The 18,613-nt window shown below is 37.2% G+C and overlaps 2 protein-coding genes across 3 annotated transcripts; one reads left to right on the top strand and one right to left on the bottom strand.

Moving 5' to 3' along the window:
* Nucleotides 1-322: 322 nt before the first annotated feature.
* Nucleotides 323-12,907, top strand: ggcx (gamma-glutamyl carboxylase). Of its 2 annotated transcripts, none has more exons than XM_081354674.1 (15): nucleotides 323-636; nucleotides 1,316-1,525; nucleotides 1,619-1,777; nucleotides 2,715-2,880; nucleotides 3,023-3,101; nucleotides 3,211-3,317; nucleotides 3,935-4,098; nucleotides 4,178-4,479; nucleotides 6,865-6,996; nucleotides 7,319-7,470; nucleotides 7,609-7,778; nucleotides 7,878-8,008; nucleotides 8,126-8,273; nucleotides 11,442-11,646; nucleotides 11,723-12,907. In XM_081354674.1, the coding sequence occupies exons 1-15, from the start codon at nucleotides 606-608 to the stop codon at nucleotides 11,880-11,882; spliced, it is 2,316 nt and encodes a 771-aa protein (XP_081210800.1). In that variant the 5' UTR covers nucleotides 323-605; the 3' UTR covers nucleotides 11,883-12,907. The 2 variants fall into 2 exon arrangements, with proteins under 2 accessions (XP_081210800.1, XP_081210801.1); XM_081354675.1 differs by having other exon boundaries at nucleotides 391-636; nucleotides 1,319-1,525.
* Nucleotides 12,666-18,613, bottom strand: snx24 (sorting nexin 24). Its single transcript, XM_081354676.1, has 7 exons — nucleotides 18,313-18,613; nucleotides 17,886-17,969; nucleotides 16,471-16,575; nucleotides 16,263-16,357; nucleotides 16,083-16,112; nucleotides 15,753-15,817; nucleotides 12,666-14,211 (listed from the first exon to the last, which is right to left on the bottom strand). The coding sequence occupies exons 1-7, from the start codon at nucleotides 18,379-18,381 to the stop codon at nucleotides 14,141-14,143; spliced, it is 519 nt and encodes a 172-aa protein (XP_081210802.1). The 5' UTR covers nucleotides 18,382-18,613; the 3' UTR covers nucleotides 12,666-14,140.

Below are 18,613 nucleotides of genomic sequence, written 5' to 3'. Positions count from 1 at the left end.
TTGTTAAAAATACAGTAACTCTTTTGCTCGTTACTTAACATTTCATTAACTAATGTTAACAGACACAATTTTATTTTATTTTATTCTATTTTATTCAAAAAAATTATTAGTAAATGTTTAAATTGTTGAAATTGAAAATGTAAGTGTTCATTCTTTGTTCATGTTAACTACTTTAATTAATTCAACCTTACGTAAACTTTAAAACAGTGAGGTTTTTCTATATTTTAAGACATATGCGGGGACATTACTTCCCAGTTTACTTCAAAACAAGAATGATTGGTATTCAGCTGAGATATCTAAGAAATGAAAATCCCACCAACACACCACAACCACTGAGAGGTTTTGACCGCTAGACCTCGTTTCCACTTCCCCCTTTGATGGGCGGGACTTAGGACGGAACCAGCCAATGAGCGTCGAGCTATCTACACAGTCGCCTACCTTTCCACGGATAGCAAGCTTTCAGGGTGCTGTGTGTCTGTTTGACACGTACCTCACCCTGGTGTGTGGTAGTCTACCCATGTATCGGGTGTGAAAGAATTTCGGGCGGTTCAAGACTGACAGACCTTTTGTAACGTTCAGTGCAGACTGGTTTCATAACCTGCAACATGGAGCCAGGGGCGAGTGACGCGACAGCAGGTAAATACTGTATTACTACAGTAAAAGTGGCGTTAAGAGATTGATATGGATATAATACTATATCAGATAACTTTGCATAACATTAGCTTTAGTATACATCTCATTATATAAGGTTTACGTATCGTCTGATTAAGTGCATTAAAAGTGAAAATGTAGATATAATTTGATTTATCTCTCTAGGTTGAGTACAATGCAAGTACTGTTTTGTAGTATACTATGAAGTGTACTAATGAGAAAATGTGTTCCTCAGAGGTTGCTTATTTATAGCTTATGAGTTCTCAGTTTAGATTTATTCAGTTAACTTTGTTTCTCCTAAAATTCTTTCTGTTAGACTGATAGACACACATGTTAATATAAATATTTGTGTACAAAGCTGAAAAATGTATTTGGACAGCATATCTCTCTCAGGTCGTTTAATATAAAATCAACATATTTGAGTTCATACAGAAGTCGTACTGACATATCTGACTTGTCATTAAAAACTTTGGTAAAATGGCAACTTTGAGACGTTTTTGAGATCTCTTCTAAAACTGTAGGCGTGATGTATAATAATGTTTTTATTTTTCTCTGAGATATTGGCTGAATAAAAATGCTAAATCTCCATTCACTTTAAGTGTAATATCATCGCTGATTAGGAGAAACAACAGAGATATTATTGAGATTCCCTCTGTCACTTTAGCAGGTGCTCGATACGTTGAACCCTCCAAAGCGAAGAAAAAGAGCAGTGAGGAGAAGGAACAGGCAACTTCGTCCCCGTCAGAGCAGACCAGCACCATGAAGCGTCTCTTTGGCTTTGAGAAAGAAGATGTGTCATCATGGCATCGGCTGGTGTGTCTCCTCAATCGCCCAACTGACCCGGCCTCATTGGGCATTTTCCGTTTCTTATTCGGTGAGTCCTCATTTGTGCATGAAGTATGTGATTGTACAGCATACATAATTTCAAACTGTGTTGCAGGTGTTGATGTGTGCTGTGTTTCCTCAGGTATGCTGATGGCGCTGGACATCACCCAGGAGCGAGGCCTGAGTCATCTGGACTATAAGTATTTAGACGGGGCACCGGTGTGCCGCTTCCCCCTCTTCAACTTCCTGAAGCCCCTTCCCATGGACTGGATGTTCTTTGTGTATTTTGTTATGCTCCTTGGTGAGTTCCTCGAAAAACTCTTAATGAAATGCAACAGTGACTGCCCACTTTTCCTGTGGCCTTGCTTCTGGAACCATTTTTTTCACCTTTCATTTTCTCCATAGGCATTTCTATAAATTCTTTAGTAAAGTGACAAACCAACCTGCTATGAGATGTATTGCTTTGAGTCTTAAATTATTAAAAAAAACAATGATACAATATAAAAATATGGACTTATATTAATTATAATTAAGAAACGAGTTTTATAAATATTAAATATATTCATTATATTTATATTGTTAAAATGTATACAGTTATTATTATTAAAATATATGAATTATAAAATATTTTATATAGGGATTCACTATACTGGTTATTGGCCAGTATTAAGAGAGTTTTTAAATTTATTTCTGTCACTCAATATTTGTTTGTACATCTCTATTTTTAAATTTAGATTACTTTTTATGTCATTATAAATATATAAATTGTAAAAAATATATTATATTTATTATTAAAATTGATATAGTACTCATATTATTATTAATTATAATTTTAAAATATATTAATTATTAAATATTAAAAAAACATTTAAAGGGATTCACAATATACTGGTATAACTCGAAATAGTTTAATAACACTTAAATATAATCTTTGAAATTAATATCTATGTTTCATACTGTACATTGTAATGTTTTGATGCCTAAATTCTGTTGTAGCGTTCAACATTAGTATTTTCTTTTTAATTTATTTAGACAAAATAATATGGAATTGCATTATTGGCCATTTATCAGTTATCAGCCATTGCTGAAAAATAATTATCGACGTATTGGTATCAGCCAGAATGGAGAAATGTAATAATATTTTTATTCCGAGAACCCATTGTGTCATTTTGACAGATGTGAACACAGCACTTCTTTAAGAAGACACAATAATGATCATCCACTTGTGTGTTTTGCAGGCGCTGTTGGTATCATGGTCGGCCTTTTTTATCGCTTTGCCTGTCTGATGTTTATATCTACTTACTGGTACGTTTTCTTCCTGGACAAAACGACCTGGAACAATCACTCTTATCTGTACGGACTCATCGGCTTCCAGCTCACGCTCATGGACGCCAACAGATACTGGTAAGCTTACACTTCCTGTACAGTGGCCCCAAAAACTTTTGGACACTTAGCTCACACTTAAAAATATGCATTACACAACAAAACATTAACCATAGAGTAATTCATTTTAACATAAAACAAGCAAAACATTGTTTTAATGCAGGTCATTAGATGGACTCCGAAACCCCAGGAAGAGGAACGCCCATGTACCGCTGTGGAACTACACTTTGCTGAGAACTCAGGTCAGCTGATGTATCTAGATTTGACTTGAAATATCATCTCTGTGTTGTAGGACATTATCGGCATAGACAAAGTTATGATGAGATAGTAAATGTGCATTGCCTTTGACAGATTTTCATAGTGTACTTCATCGCTGGGGTCAAGAAACTAGATGCTGATTGGGTAGAAGGGTACTCAATGAAATACTTGGCACACCATTGGTTATTTGACCCTTTCAAGTGAGTATATTAGCCTCCAATTACATCTGTATCATGATCAGTATCATGGCTATGTTCACACTGCAAGCCTTAGTGCTCAATTCTGATTTATTGCTCAGATCTGTTTTTTGTTTGGCTGTTCACATTTGTTTTTTAAATGTGTCCAATATCAGATTCGAGGTCGAACTGATCGCAGTCCCGAACTGACCCTTTATGCGCTAAAGAACAATAACAAGACGTAAACACAGGTTACTGAAGTCAGCATTTACACATTGAATCACACATGAGCGGAAAAAATCGGATTTAGGCAACTTTTGCCTGCAGTCTGAACGTTTCGATTTTTGATAAATCGTCAGATTAAATTTCAGTGACATTTTGACATTCAAATAAGAGAAATTTAAGCATTTATAGAGTGTTGCAGGGATGACGTCAGAACACGGGAGACTAATTCGCCGCTGGTACCTTCGAGATTTTCACATGGGTTTCAATTTATGAGTAAAATAAAGCCTGTGGTAAATAGTCTTCCAGGTTCTGACATCATTCAATTGATAATCGCTAGTTAATCATTAGCACAAAATTCATGATGATGACAGACCTAATTTTGTCTTTTTGTTCCCGTCTCCCTCACTCTGTTTCAGAATGATCTTGCCTGTTGAATTGGTCAGTCTGATGGTGGTCCATGGTGGGGGTCTGATCTTAGACCTCACAGCTGGATATCTGCTTTTCTTCGATGCCACACGTCCTGTCGCCATCTTCTTTGTCAGCTATTTCCACTGCATGAATTCCCAGCTCTTTAGCATAGGTAAAATTACGCTAAAGGACTAGTTTACTCAAAAGATTTGAGATTTTGAAAACTTTATGATCTTTATTTTTATCCTCAGGAATGTTTGCTTACACCATGTTGGCCACAAGCCCTCTCTTTTGCTACCCTGACTGGCCTAGACGCTTTTTTGGCCGTTTCCCAGAGTTCCTCTGGCCTGTGCTGCCCCTCATCTCTCCTGCCCCGAGTCCCAGCTCTTCCTGCGTGTACCCAAATCCACCCAGTGTGCCTAGAGAACAAGATGAGACCCACTCGGCTCCCAGACCCACCACACCGAGCTTCAAGCACAAGTTTAGAGCCTTCTTCACCATCCTTTACATCACAGAGCAGCTCTTCTTGCCATACTCGCACTTCATCACGCAGGTGATTTTAAACTGCACTATGTTGTTCAGATGCAGTTTGATCTAGAAGGTTCATTGCGCTTTCACAATCAATGTAAACACAGATAGTGAACAAAAGCAAATATCTGCACAAACCTTTGGAAGAGGAATCACATGCCTTGCTCACGCACATCAAAAAGGCCCTGTTTACACCTGGTATTAAGATGCGTTTTGGTCGATCGGTTCACAAGTGGGCGACGCTAAATACAGGTGGTCTAAAACATTTTGAGCTCGTCCACTTTTGACCACTTCCAGAGGTAGTCGAAAACACATTAGACCGGATTGCTTTCGTAGTGTAAACGCTCATGAGGTCGAATGCGTTCGAACAGCCACAAAAGACCACCAACTCTACGCCTACCGACTTAATGCGAAAACATTTAGGGAAGCGCGCTAGCCAGACGGGATTTAAACTTTATCGGCTGAAGACCCAAGTTTGGTTTGAAGACGAAAAACATACCAAGCACAATGTTCTCTCACCATTCCTGATTTCTAACTCACACTCACAGCGTTTAGCTGGTCTTGCGGCTGTCAGAGCAGAAAGGAAAGCTGCTGCTCTCCGTATGTTTTTCCGTCGTCTCCAGACGCGTTCATATGTTAGATCAAAAGATTTGAAAAAACCCATACATTTACCCGCCCATAGACCCTCCCCTCAAAGAAATCAGGAAATGGTTGAAAGTGGAGAAAAGAGACGGATTAAAACACCAATAATTTAACTTTCTATTTAAATTATTATTATTATTATACAAGAAAAAGGCTTGACATTCACTTTTTTGCTCACCAGCCACTGTGGCTAGTGTTCTTCCAAAGTTACTAGCCACTAAACATTTTCAATGGCCACAATTTTGACATCGATACCATGGGGAAAAAACTGCCATTTCGATATTTTTAATATTATCAGCTAGGGGTGTGACGAGACACTTATCTCACGAGACAAGACACGAGATTGGGTTTTCTTGAGATTGGCTTTCCTCCTGTATGATTTCACATGAGTCTCTTCAGACCTTACTGTACATGAATTATGAGCTTCCAGAACTTTGAACTGATTAAGGCTGTGTGTGACCTGCTAATTGAACTCCTTTCCACAAGTTGAACATAGAAATAAAAACAGTATAAATCACAAAAAAAAAAAAATGTCTTAGTCTTAAGTGCAAACAATAAGTGCAAGTGCAGCCATAATCAAAGTACTGTAGCGCACAGACTCTTTATAATTGTTGTAAAATTGCTGTTTTATTTTGCACCGGCAGTTATAGGGTTACGGCTGTAAGTTCGGAAATAGGCCGGGTAAAGAGAAACGAGCGTTGCAGTTGTTCTTGCATTCCGATTAAAAGTTCAGAAACGGAGGCTCCCTTGTCTGTCGTTCTTCAGACGTTACAGTAGGCTACTCTCTCTGTATTCAAAGTGCAAACAGAGACCAGAGCCACAACTACACAGTCCAGAGATAGATTTGATATTGGGAGACAGACTATTGTATGTATGCAGCCTAATTTGCGCGCATCATCAGGGAGCTCGCATTTTACTTTCACTTTAAAATTCCTGATCGCACCTACTATGTAAAGCAGCGGTGCTGAGCACACATTCTACAGGATAAGACATTTATCAGACGCTTAGGCTCTGTTGTGCAACGAATCCTCTGCCATCGTCACACGATCAGTGAACTGTGCAACTCGTGTATGATGAGCAGAGCAGCCGCAAACTAGAGTTTACAATGGTTTTTATTTTTATAAAAACAGCGAGACAGCTTTTCACTCGACAAGAAATCTCGTCACATTCTAGTCTCGGGAGATCTCGTCACACCCCTATTATCAGCATAATTTCACTGCTGTCACTAAGACCTAATGCATGGATCCATTATACTGTTTCACATGCGTTTTCTTTCACAACTGTTTACGCTCTCTTAAAACATAACTGTTTAGGTGAATACTTGTAAAGATCGCCATTCTGACATTATTTTGTGTGTATTTGACTGTTTAAGCGCAATACGCAGCGAAAAATAACTCAATTTAGTACTAAGAGGCGGCTTTATGTGAGCGCACTTTGGGTGTGAGAGCAAAAAAAGCAACTGGTATAGTATATTCTGTGGAAAAAGAGTATCCGAAGCATTTCAGATATTTCAGTATCAATATGTATAAAAAAATATATATTTTTGACAACACTACATTATACTTAGTTTAATATTTCAGATGCCTTTTTAAAAGACTGTGTATATACAATTCAACCTGCCAAGGTGGCTAGTAGGAGTGAGTGTGTTTTCACGCCACTGCTGAAATCCACCTGCATTCGGCGTGTTTTAATGTATAAGAATTATAAATATATAGAAAAAATATAAGATTTTGTCAAATGTTAAACATTTAATCTCTGGGCCATACAGGGCTATAACAACTGGACAAATGGACTGTATGGCTACTCATGGGACATGATGGTTCACTCTCGCTCACATCAGCATGTCAAGATCACCTACAGAGATGGCGTAACAGGCGACGTTGGATATCTGAACCCTGGAGTGAGTCAAAACTATTTTACAGGAATGTTCCAGGTTAAACAGATTAAGCTCTATTAGCAATAATTTCAAAACATACCCGTTAGTGGAATTTTTTGTTTTTACATTTTTCATTAGCTTGCAATGCAAGTATATGGAAAGAAAAGTGATTCTAAATTAATTTCCTGTGATAATCGACAACATGCTACAGATACCATCAATAGAGCTTGACTTGTTTTTAGCCCACAATATTCCTTATTTTAACAACTGGAGTCATTTAAATTGCACCACTACGTTGTTATGCTTTTATACGCTTATCTTCTCATGTCATTCCAATATGGTGCAGGTTTTCACTCAGAGCCGGAGATGGAAAGACCATGGAGACATGTTGAAGCAGTACGCGACTTGCCTCAGTGAAAATCTGCCACGCTTCAATATCTCAGACCCAGAGATCTACTTTGACATTTGGGTGTCCATCAATGACCGTTTCCAACAGAGGTTTAGTCGTGTTTATTGTGTGTTCAATTTACACTGCTAGATGTTCTTTGATTCATACAGACAAGATGATAGTCCAATGCTTCTGACATCAAAGTTTAAAAGCCATTATTTCAATATGTTTCTGCTTCTATCCAATAGGATTTTTGACCCACGCATTGACATCGTAAAAGCCGATTGGTCGCCATTCCGCCCCAATCCATGGCTCATGCCACTTCTCGTTGACTTATCACCATGGAGAACCAAATTTGAGGAGATTGAGGGGTCTTTGGACAACCAGACTGAGGTGGTATTCATTGCTGACTTCCCAGGTATGTATCTCCTGATTTTTTTTTTTTTTTTTTTACTGGAATACTTTTGGTTAATTTGCTCACACAGGTGCTCATTTATTATTAATGTGACATCCACAGGCCTTTTTCTTGAAAACTTTGTGAGTGAGGATCTTGGGAACACCAGTGTTCAGGTCCTGGAGGGTCTAGTGAAAGTTGAAATAGTGGACGAAAAGAAGAACTACAGTTTACAACCAGGAGAAAAGATGCAGGTACAATTCTCCTATCCTCTATTATGAAACTCTAATTTGTTCCAGTGTAACATTTTAAACTCTTACTATTATTCATGTTTGTATCTACGTTGATGCATTTCATTATTGTGTGTTAAGATTCCAGCTGGCGCGTACCATAAGGTGTACACTGTGTCAGAAGGGCCATCCTGTTACATGTACATTTATGTAAATACTACTGAGGCGGAGCTTCAGAAGAACTTCACCAAGCTTTCTGAACTTCAGGAGAAAGTGCGCAATGGAACAGGTAAGTCACTTTTCGGTTACATGGGGAAACTTTGATTTCAAAACTACTACAAATTCCTTCAGATTACATGAATTCTTTGTTGTTTACCAATCATTTTCACATGATCAAATAGTTGAATTATTCTCTTTAACATATTTACTTTGATTTGTACATATTGATTTTCCAATTCAACATTGCACACTGTGTCCACATAAACAGTGTGAATTAAAATTAATTCAGTGTAAAAAAACAAATAGAAACAAAACCAAGAACATCTTTATTTACAATATGAACAGAGCTTTCGTTTTGTAAATAGACTTCAGTGTTTTTTAGTCTATAGCAGACATGGGCAGTATTTCAATTAAATGTATTTTAAATACGTATTTAATTACTTTAGTGTATTTTGTAATTTGTATTTTGCAGGTGTGGAAAAAATAAAATGTAGTTTGTAACAAAATATTTTGAGGCAGTGTATTTAGAGTATTTCAAATACTTAAATACTCAAGAAAAATCACCATATGCTTATCACCATAGTAAATGATTTTGCCATATTTTTGGTCTGATGTTGGCAATGGCAATGTCCAGGTTAGATGCATGAAAATCACGTGACACCCTGTAGACCGGGCTCCCTCCAAGAAGTGAATGAGTTTTGAACCCCTACGGGTGACGTCACGGACACTACTACATATTTTTTTACAGTCTATGTTTTGAACACAGGAGAAGAAGTGGCGCTGCTCCTCTTAAAAACGGCATTAAAGGGATAGTTCACTCAAAAATAAAAATTTTGTCACCCTTTTATTGTCCCAAACCTGTATGAGTTTCCTTCTTCTGCTGAACACAAAAAAATATATTTTGAAGAATGTCTGTAATCAAACAGTTGACAGTAGCCTAGCCATTGACTTCCATAGTATTTTTTTCCTACTATGGAAGTCAATGGCTTCCGTCAACTGTCTGGTTACCAACATTCTTCAAAATATCTTCTTTTTATTTCAACAGAAGAAAGAAACTCATAGCCTACAGGTTTGGGACAACTTACGGATAAGTAAATGATGACAGAATTTTCTTTTTTGGGTGAACTTGCTATCCCTTTAAGGTAAAGTGTTTTGTGAAAAATATACAGTCTACACACACATATTGCACACTGAACGGCATTATAGAGAAAATAATTGTGCCTTATGAGATCAATGCACTGTGTTGTCATTCATAAAAGGACATCATACCTATTATGAAACAGCGCGTCTTTCGTAACTCCACTGAAATCTCCATGCTAAGCAAGCGTTCACAATATAACATCCATCTGCAGGTTTTACATGTTTTTAAACGTATTACATATGAGAAATATTGATATTCTGTCGGATTTTGTATAAAATAATCACCAATCCTAGCCTGGGTGCCAGCCCGAACCCCGCCCACAAAATTTTTTGGTCGGGAAGTTCGGTCTGGACTCGATCCGTTGAGGAGTAATTATGCTCGGCTCCCAGAAGGCCGAGCCAATCAAATTGCCAGGGCTGGCTTAAATCGATGATGGACAGATGATCTGCGGTTACGTAATCACCCACGTCACCAAAGAGCGCTTGGGTTGAATTGGTTTTCAACAAAGATGACTGCAGCAGGAGAATTGAGATGTTTACAGTAGATTCAGCTATCGCGTCTGTTATAAAAGAATTTTATGCCGTCCTTCCTACGGGATTCGGCAAAAGTTTAATTTATCAGCTGACTCCGATGGTCGCTAAGAAGATGGGACGCAATGAAAACCATGTGGTCATTGTGGTTTCTCCTTTGGTCGCACTAATGGAGTGCTTTATTATTACTTTACTCATTACTACTTCCTGCGTGTGTGCAGTTGAGCTCTGTTGACAACTATGCGTCGCTCAACATACGTCACTTAACTGCGTTGCTCTGATTGGTTGTAGGTCTATCCAATTGAGTGCAGAGTTTTGTTTTTTTCCTGGTTCGGTTAAGACACGCCTCATAATCAAAGCCCTATGGAGCAGTATCAGACTCACATTCTGCCTAAAATATGAGCATGACGAAGTCAGGCTACATCAATCCTATTGTTTTTCAATAATTGCCCGATTCTACTATGGAAAAGGCATACACGATCAGGGCAGTTAGAGTCTTGTGTGTAAAACAAACCCACACATATTATGATTAATATGATTAATCATATATATTATGATTAAAATGGAATTTTGATTTTGTGACAAATTCTCTGTCTATTTTTTTCCCCCTTTTTTATTTTGCTACTTCGCCATTTTGAATTTACACATTTCTTATATTTGTGTTATTGCTACTATTTGTGTTATTGACCTTTCAGTAATAAAAAAAAAAGACTTAAGATTATTGTGGGAGTATTTTTGTATTTTCAAAATACTAATTACTTGTATTTTATTTAAATACATTTTTCACAACAGTATTTTGTATTTTATTTTGTTACATTTCATGAGCCAGTATTTGTAGCTTGTAACAAAATAGTTTTTGATGTATTTGTGCCCACCTCTGGTCTATAGTTTTATTTATATACTATTATAGTATATAATATTGTGAATTACCTTTATTTTATATTTTCAGTTTTTAATGTAATTTAGGTTTAGTATTTTTGTTGCCATTTTTTATTATTTTTTTTTTTAAATATTTCTATTCAGATAAATTTTTTCTTAAATTATTATTATTATTAACAAAAACAAATTTTCAATAGTTTAGTTAAAGACAGCATAAAACTTCCCTATTGTGTCACATATCCAAGTGAAACGGCTTCACGAACAAGAAAAAATGTAGGGAGGGCCAGCGGACCTTATTTTGTCCATCGGGAATTGATTGGCTGGTTGTGGTTTGCTATTGGACGATCTCATGTGAGTGACAGGCTGTCCCGCCTTTGCGCCAGTAAACACATCATCAGAGAAGAGATGTTGAAGCTACTTTGATTAGAGAATACGTGGGCATTCAGTGTTTTGACCCTAATGCAATTTGTCTCACAGAATGCCCACTTTTTTGTGCACAGATAAATCATATTTTATAATAAATATAAGAATTGTCACAATAGCAACACTGGTCTAGATCAAAAGTTCCCTGTAGTATAACATCTTTTAACATCAAAGGGGCTGAAAGAAGCCATTTTTTTTGTGTGTGTGTGTGTGTGCGTGTAGCTACGCTGAAGAAGCACACATAACAACTTGTTGCTGTTTGTAGAAACCGAGCCTTTGCCTCCTGAGATGCAGCCGCTCATCACCGGTCTCGACGACCAGGACTCGGACAACAGCGTGATCGACCCTGTAGTACGAATCTTCCTCAAACGACAGAAGCGCATGCAGGAGGTGAAAAGGCGCCGGGAAGCTTCTGTGGTCGAGAGGTTCCAGAGATTTGCCTCAAAGAAATACTACTCGATTAGACGAGGGTATGTAGGGGTATTAAAGGGAGATGTCAAATGTCTTCCGACAGTACAAATTAATTATTTTGGTTCATCTCGTTAGGCTCCTGATGACAGCCATCGCTTTGCGTAACCTGGCTGTAGGTTTGCCACCGCTAGAGCAACTGACGAGAGAGGTGGCCTACGCCAACCTGAAGGAGCCTGAGAGCGAGACCAATCAGGATGAGCGTCTTAAAGACGAGGTGGGTCACGGAGAACTGTGAGAAAACAGACTGTTACTGAGCTGCAGAAAATCAACAAATGCTTTAGTATTTTTGGAACATTCCACGATTGTGAAAAAAAAAATCAGGTTATTGTTTACAGTTTTTTTTATCATACACTTAAGCCCAAAAATGTAAATCTTTTACACACCCTTGTGTCATTCTAGACCCATATCACTATGTTAGATTTTAAGTTTTGTGAATAAGTCCTGAAATGTTGTCCTGTTCTTAACATGGTCCTGTCATATGGCTTCAAAAGACCTGGAATGTACTGTAGCGCACAAGTGGTAAAAGACTATTTTACAGTACATTTTTCAGTTTTTTGGGAGTTTGACAATGTCTTTCTTTATTCAATTTTCATTGTATGGAGAGAGAGAAAAGCAGCTGGAACATTCTTAAAAAAAATTTTTTTTTTGTGTCCCATGGATGTCATACAGGTTTGGAACAATGATGGACAGAATTTATAATCTTTAAATTAACTATTTTTTCATTCCCTTTTACTGGTTACTGAAATGTAAGTAATGATGACACTAAGATTTTTTTGAGAGTAGTCAGAAAAAAACTTGCAAGTTTAAAAGCTATTAATTTACTATTACTTTTTCAGTATTAAAATAAATCTGAATGAAACTTGGCCTTTTGTGAAAGTGTTTGAAGTGCAGTTTTTTTTTTACCTTTAAACCAAATAAAAGCTTTTATCTTACAATTCACTCATTTGTGGTTAAGGGATCCTGTTATGTTTCGTCTCATCACCGGATTTATGCATACATTACATCAAATGCATTTAGAAACTATTTTCGTTTCTAAACCTCTAGAATGGGACAAACATGGACGGGTACTGAATTGTCTTTGATGCATAAGTTTCATTATGCTAAATGCTGTTATTAAACGCCTGGGTGGCCTAAAATAACTTGAACTCAACCTTCTTTATATGCACACTGGGATTGTGGGATTGAGAATGCAAGAAAGCTGTCCAGATTGGAATTTGTCTGTATGTGTCAGTCTTTTAATAAAAAAAAAGTGCAATACTGCCCCAGTGTGTCATTATAACATGCTTGAGTGGTGACAAAGTATTTAGTTAATGAATAAATGTGTTCTGTTTTATTGCTATCAGTTTTAAAATGATATTCAGTTACAACTGATCTTTTCACCCTTGTTAAAGTGCAAGAGACAATCCAAAATGTCAACAAATACACACATAATGGAATGGCACATCGTTCACACACAGAATTAAGACATCTAAATGAAAACAAACACTTAAGTTCTGTAAAACTGCTTGAAATGGTACATAAATCCATTCTTATCGTTGTCATCTTTATAACATTTAAACAGCAATGACTCGTATAACCACTCAAACCGAATGGACATCACCAATACTACTTCCGTCAGTAGTGTGTAAGCTTTTAAAGCTTTAGTTCACATGCGTTCTTTTTACACAGTGAAGTTCCAAAAAATATTAGACTACCATTGGTCCAGACTAAACTGCATTTACAAAGAGGTTAACCCACTGAAAAGGATTTACTTGGCTCCAGGTTAGCAAAGCTAACTTGCATGGTAACTTAAGTTTTTGTCTTGACAACTCTTTTTCACAGTTTTGGGCAGTAACATGATATAAGATATTAGGGGTGTTCGACAGCGCTGTGCAGACCGCTGACATCAAAACACCGCGATTAGAGAGAGGACGTCTCTATGCTTTCGAATCGCTCTCGCTGTACTTTGATGTCGCACCAATCGGTCAAGTCCAACACATCTATATATGCACTGGCTTGGTCCACCCATTACTTCCCTTTTTGCTAATTATAAGCCAAGGCTGTTAATCGAAAATTGCCACATCAAAACCAAACAAAGTAAATAACGTCCATAAAATTCAATGACAAATGAAAAGGTTCCAGGCTCTTCCAACAACTTCCTTATTTGATAAGTCACCTCATCTAGAGAAACATGCAGTCAGTGGATGAGAAAATCCGTCTGACCTCATATATGACACGAGGAGAGATGTGCAAATACTTGCGGAGGTACTTCTCATATTAAATGAATCCTTGATTCGGCAGTCGATATGAATGTTCACTAAAACTAAATATCAATTCCTGCATTTTCAGAACAAAAAACAAACAATAAAATTGAATGGAGTGTTGAAACCAAACCACACTCTTCAAGGCTGTAATGAGTGAGTCTGTTAAACTGGTGCTGCGTGGTTTAGTGTTGGTAATTTGAATCCCTTTTTATCCGTGAACTTGATGTGACGTTGTCCGTAGTGCTGAGATCTACCTTGGCTGGAAGTCTGGATAAAATATTCCACGTAACACACCTTCGATAACCATATTTGAAAACGTATCTGCAAAACAATTGAAAAGCATTCATTGAATGTATATGTAAAATAATACATATGCAGTGTTAAAATAGAGGATTGTTTTGTTTTTTGCAGGATGTCTAGTAGTAAAATACTATTTATTGCAACAAGACTCTGAAACTTTAACTACACGGTGACAAATGAACAGTAATTAGACTGACTGAAGTCTCAGCTCAGTTCAGATATAATCCTGTGGTTAAGTGAGCGAATGAGTCATCTGAGTCAGTTCAGTGAGGACGGGAGTTGTCTGACTGATTCACAAATAAATGCTCAAGTTTACATGCATACATACACTACTGAAACGAATGCTTCTATTCAGCAAGGATGCATTAAATTGATCAGAAGTGACAGTGAAGACGTTTATGTAACAAAAGATTTCTATTTTTTAAAAATGCGGTTCTTCTGAACTTTGTTCAAATAACCCAGAAAAAAATGTATCACGGTTTCCACAAAAATATGAAGCAGCACAACTGTTTTCAACATTTGAAACGTTTCTTTAGCATCAAAACATCGCATTAAAGCCCGTACACACCGGGACGAATATCGGCGTGCGTTATTCGCCAGCGTTTTTCAACGCGTTTTTTGTGTTCACACCCAAGCGATTTTCGCTGACGATGAGCCGAGTGAACATGCAAATTCATTCCCTGACATTAGATGGCGCTTAATACCACTCCATAACAGTTCTCTTTTATCAAGATTTTTGTAGTCGCTGTCGCGTTTGTCATATAGTTCTTTATGTTTTCCGACACCAACGAGATCAGCAGCTCTACATTCATCTTGCCTTGCATCTTCCTCGTCTTATTTCTTCCCGGCAGTGTTTAGACGCTACTCGGCATATATCTTCTTCGCCGTTACGTATGTGTGCTCGGCAAGATCGTTTTGTGTTTGAGCGCCCCCAAGTTGTGTTTTACTGTAACTTCAGAAGCTCCAGACACGTGAGCAAAAGCGCCAATCTCATTGGTCGGATAGTTTTTGACGCGGCGCGTCAAACCAAAAAAACAAACCCGAGGCGTTTTTTAAAAAATTAAGCTTTTACGCGTGGCGTTTTTCGTGCCGGTGTGCACACTCACATTGGCGCCCTTTGTTTAGTCACGGGGCGTTAAACGTCGGCGAATATCGCGCACGAAATTCGTCCCGTTGTGAACAGGCCTTTAGACTGATTTCTGAAGGATCATGTGGCACTGAAGACTGGAGTAATGATGCTGAAAATACAGATTTGATCACAGGAATAAGTTACATTTTAAAATATAATAGATAACAGTTATTAAAATTTTAAATAATATTTCATAATCCTGTTTTTACTGTAATTGCAGCCTTGATGAACACATATTTATCTATACTATATACTTAATTTAATGTTATATCATTTTGTATTTATTTTTATATCTATCTGTTTATAATATCTTTTGCTATATGTTTAATGATATCATTTTTATCAGTCACTCCCAAAGAGCAGAAGGAAACATGAATGCACATGCATTCTTCTGCCCCTTAAAAAAAACGAAAGCTGAAGGATAGACATGTACCGTTGGTGACAGGCAGCAGATAGGGATCCCTCAGGAAGAGAAGTGCTGGCTGATGTGTCAGTTTACTGCAGTGTTTGTAGAGAAAAGGTCAGAGATCGAGAGAGATCGAGAGAGAGGGAGAGAACAGAATGACTCACAATCTAGTTCGGTTTTTGATGACAGTGTTAAAAACAAAGCGGACAGAGAAATGTATCACATGGTTGTGTCATTTCCCAGCCAGCGCAATAACTTCTCAAAAACGCTTTTATAACAGCACGTCACACATCAAAATGGCTCTGAAAGGTTGGATTTTTACATTCTGTGCTTCTCTCAGATGTAAATATTGCATACCTTGATTCCTCCGATTCTGTTTCAAATGATCTAAACAGAAAAAAGACAGTCACTTTAACACACACATACATTCTACAAAGATCTTTTTTGTAATTACTATATTGAAAAGTCTTTGTTTGTCCAAAGGTCTGCTTTCTAAGGCCTTTGCTTCAGACAAAATTACACACTATAAAGCCTTACCCACAACTCTCAGTTTTTGGCAGTGACGGGAAATGGCGGATATTGAGGAAATCCAAGAATATCTTTGGAAGAACCTCATTTTCCATGATTATAGTCTACACATACACACACACACACACACACACAAAATCAAATGGTTATTCCAGAATACAGGAAAGGGACTGTTTGTCATTGTGTGATTTAATTTGTTCAGCATACGGATCAATACCTGGAGGTAGAGCTCTAGTCCCAGTCTCCTCTGCTCAAGAACCTTAGGCACCCAGTTCCTCACATGCTTCGAAGGGATTTCTGGAGGTTTAATGCTCTTTTTAAGCTATTAAATAGTAGTTAGGGAGGAAAAAACATGTTACACACTGTCCAGAAGGAGTCTCTAGAGTTTACACACAGGGCAGGAATGTTTTTCAAGTGGAATTTCTGCATTTTGCCAAAACTGTAAATTGCGTAAAATTCCACTTCATCTGACACTCGATGTCAAATATCTTCTTTCCTCATTGTACACAATCATACAGTCTTGATGTACTCTAGTAGCACACAATAAATACTCAACATTATTTCTGACCACATACAGTAAATAAGAAGTGCTGATCTAAGAAACTGCTGAAAACTTGCAGATGTTTTCCAATGAACTATTTCAGCAAAAGTGCTTTTTCACATGCTGTTATTTATCATTAATAATAATAATAATAATAGTATATTATTATTGGCTCTTTGGAATCACCCTGGGACAATTGTGTGCAGTAAGAGTCAAAATATATTAGTTAATGCACTTGATTTCAAGAATTAACAATGAACAAATATTTTACAGCATATAATTTAGGAGATATCTAATAAGGTTAAGGAAGCCCATTTTTAAATAAAAAATAAAAATTATCCTGTTTCCATTTCTAAATATATTCTGACGTTGATGAGACATGCTCATTCTGCTGTGTATTAGAAGAAACAGCCGGCCATTTATTCTTTGATTGTAACATCAACAATAAATTCTGGTTTGATTTAAACTCTTTAATTTTAGCCCTATAGAAGATAATCACTAATTTGTTATCAAAGATATTATTTTTTTAACATGAAAACCCTGAATATGTTGCCAATTTCTTTATATTGCATGCAAAATGTTTCATTCACAAAAAAAAGTCTAATTCTCCTTTGTGCCTTGAATTCAATTCTCTAATTTCATCCCCAGACTTGTACGCAATATCTAACCTACTAGATTTGTTTAGCCTTATGAGAGTCTTCTATGTGTATTTTTTATTATTCATGTTTTCCCCAATGGAATTATTTATTTTCATGCAAACTTTAATTCATAGATATATGAATAGATAGATTTTTCTCTGATAATTCAAGTTACATTAACTAATGTTAATTAATTGAAGTGTTACCAATTTATTAAAAGTATACATACAAATTAATAATAATTACACTTATGCATTTAGCAGATGCTTTTATCCAAAAGCAACTTACAAGTGAGTCAAAATTAAATTGTCATCAATTAATTTCTTCATTTAATTTTCTTCCCATCCACGTTTTTAGTTTTTTTTTTTACCACCAAATACATTACGTATCCACCATTACGCATTTTACTGCAGAGTGATAAAGAATATTGTTAGCAGTTTTATGCGTGCTTACCATTTTATGCAGGGCGTGAAACTCACTGTACCGTTTCTCAACAGTGTGCTGTCGACCACACATGAGCACCTCGATCTTAAAAACCTGGCGAGACAAAGTGCTTTTCTATCATTTCCTTCGAATATAATACAGTCTAGTTGAGTGAGCTGAGATGGCTCATAAATATCAGGATGAATTCACTTTAAATACAGGCTATATCAAAACCTAGACATCATTTACAGACATCATAGGAGTGTTCAAACGCGCCCAAACCTGCTCCAAGTAGTCAGCGCAATAAGCTTTGAGACACTGCCAAAAGAGTCTACGTCTTAAATCGACATTTCTCATTATTCACTGAGGTCAAGTGTAACGTTTATTATCGTAAATTGGGATGAAAGCGTGTTTACGCCAGCTGGCTGGTCTTGAGAGTAGCCGCTGTTGAACTCACCGTGTAGCCCTTCTCCATGTTACTGCCCTCCGACCGAAAAGACGGGATTGACACTTCTAAAGGATGCATGATCCAGCGAGATATATCAGCAATTATGTGGCACACCAGATCAAGTAATTGCGAGAGACCTTGGTGGGCCCTTCAGAGTAATTTTACTGGTTGTCGAGTTCACTGGACGCCTGACATGAATTGAAAATATTCCACGCACTTCTTCTCCATCGCATGCAGGAGGTTTAGCGGTCGGTCTGCAGATGTAATGCCGCCACCTGTCGTGCTGACAGAGAATACATCAGAGCTAATC

The sequence above is a fragment of the Scardinius erythrophthalmus genome (genome assembly GCF_964197995.2).
Source record: "Scardinius erythrophthalmus genome assembly, chromosome: 23".
In the NCBI taxonomy this organism is placed as follows: Eukaryota; Metazoa; Chordata; class Actinopteri; order Cypriniformes; family Leuciscidae; genus Scardinius; species Scardinius erythrophthalmus.
The sequence above is the reverse complement of the archived record's forward strand: the minus strand, read 5'-3'. Positions and strand labels throughout refer to the sequence as shown.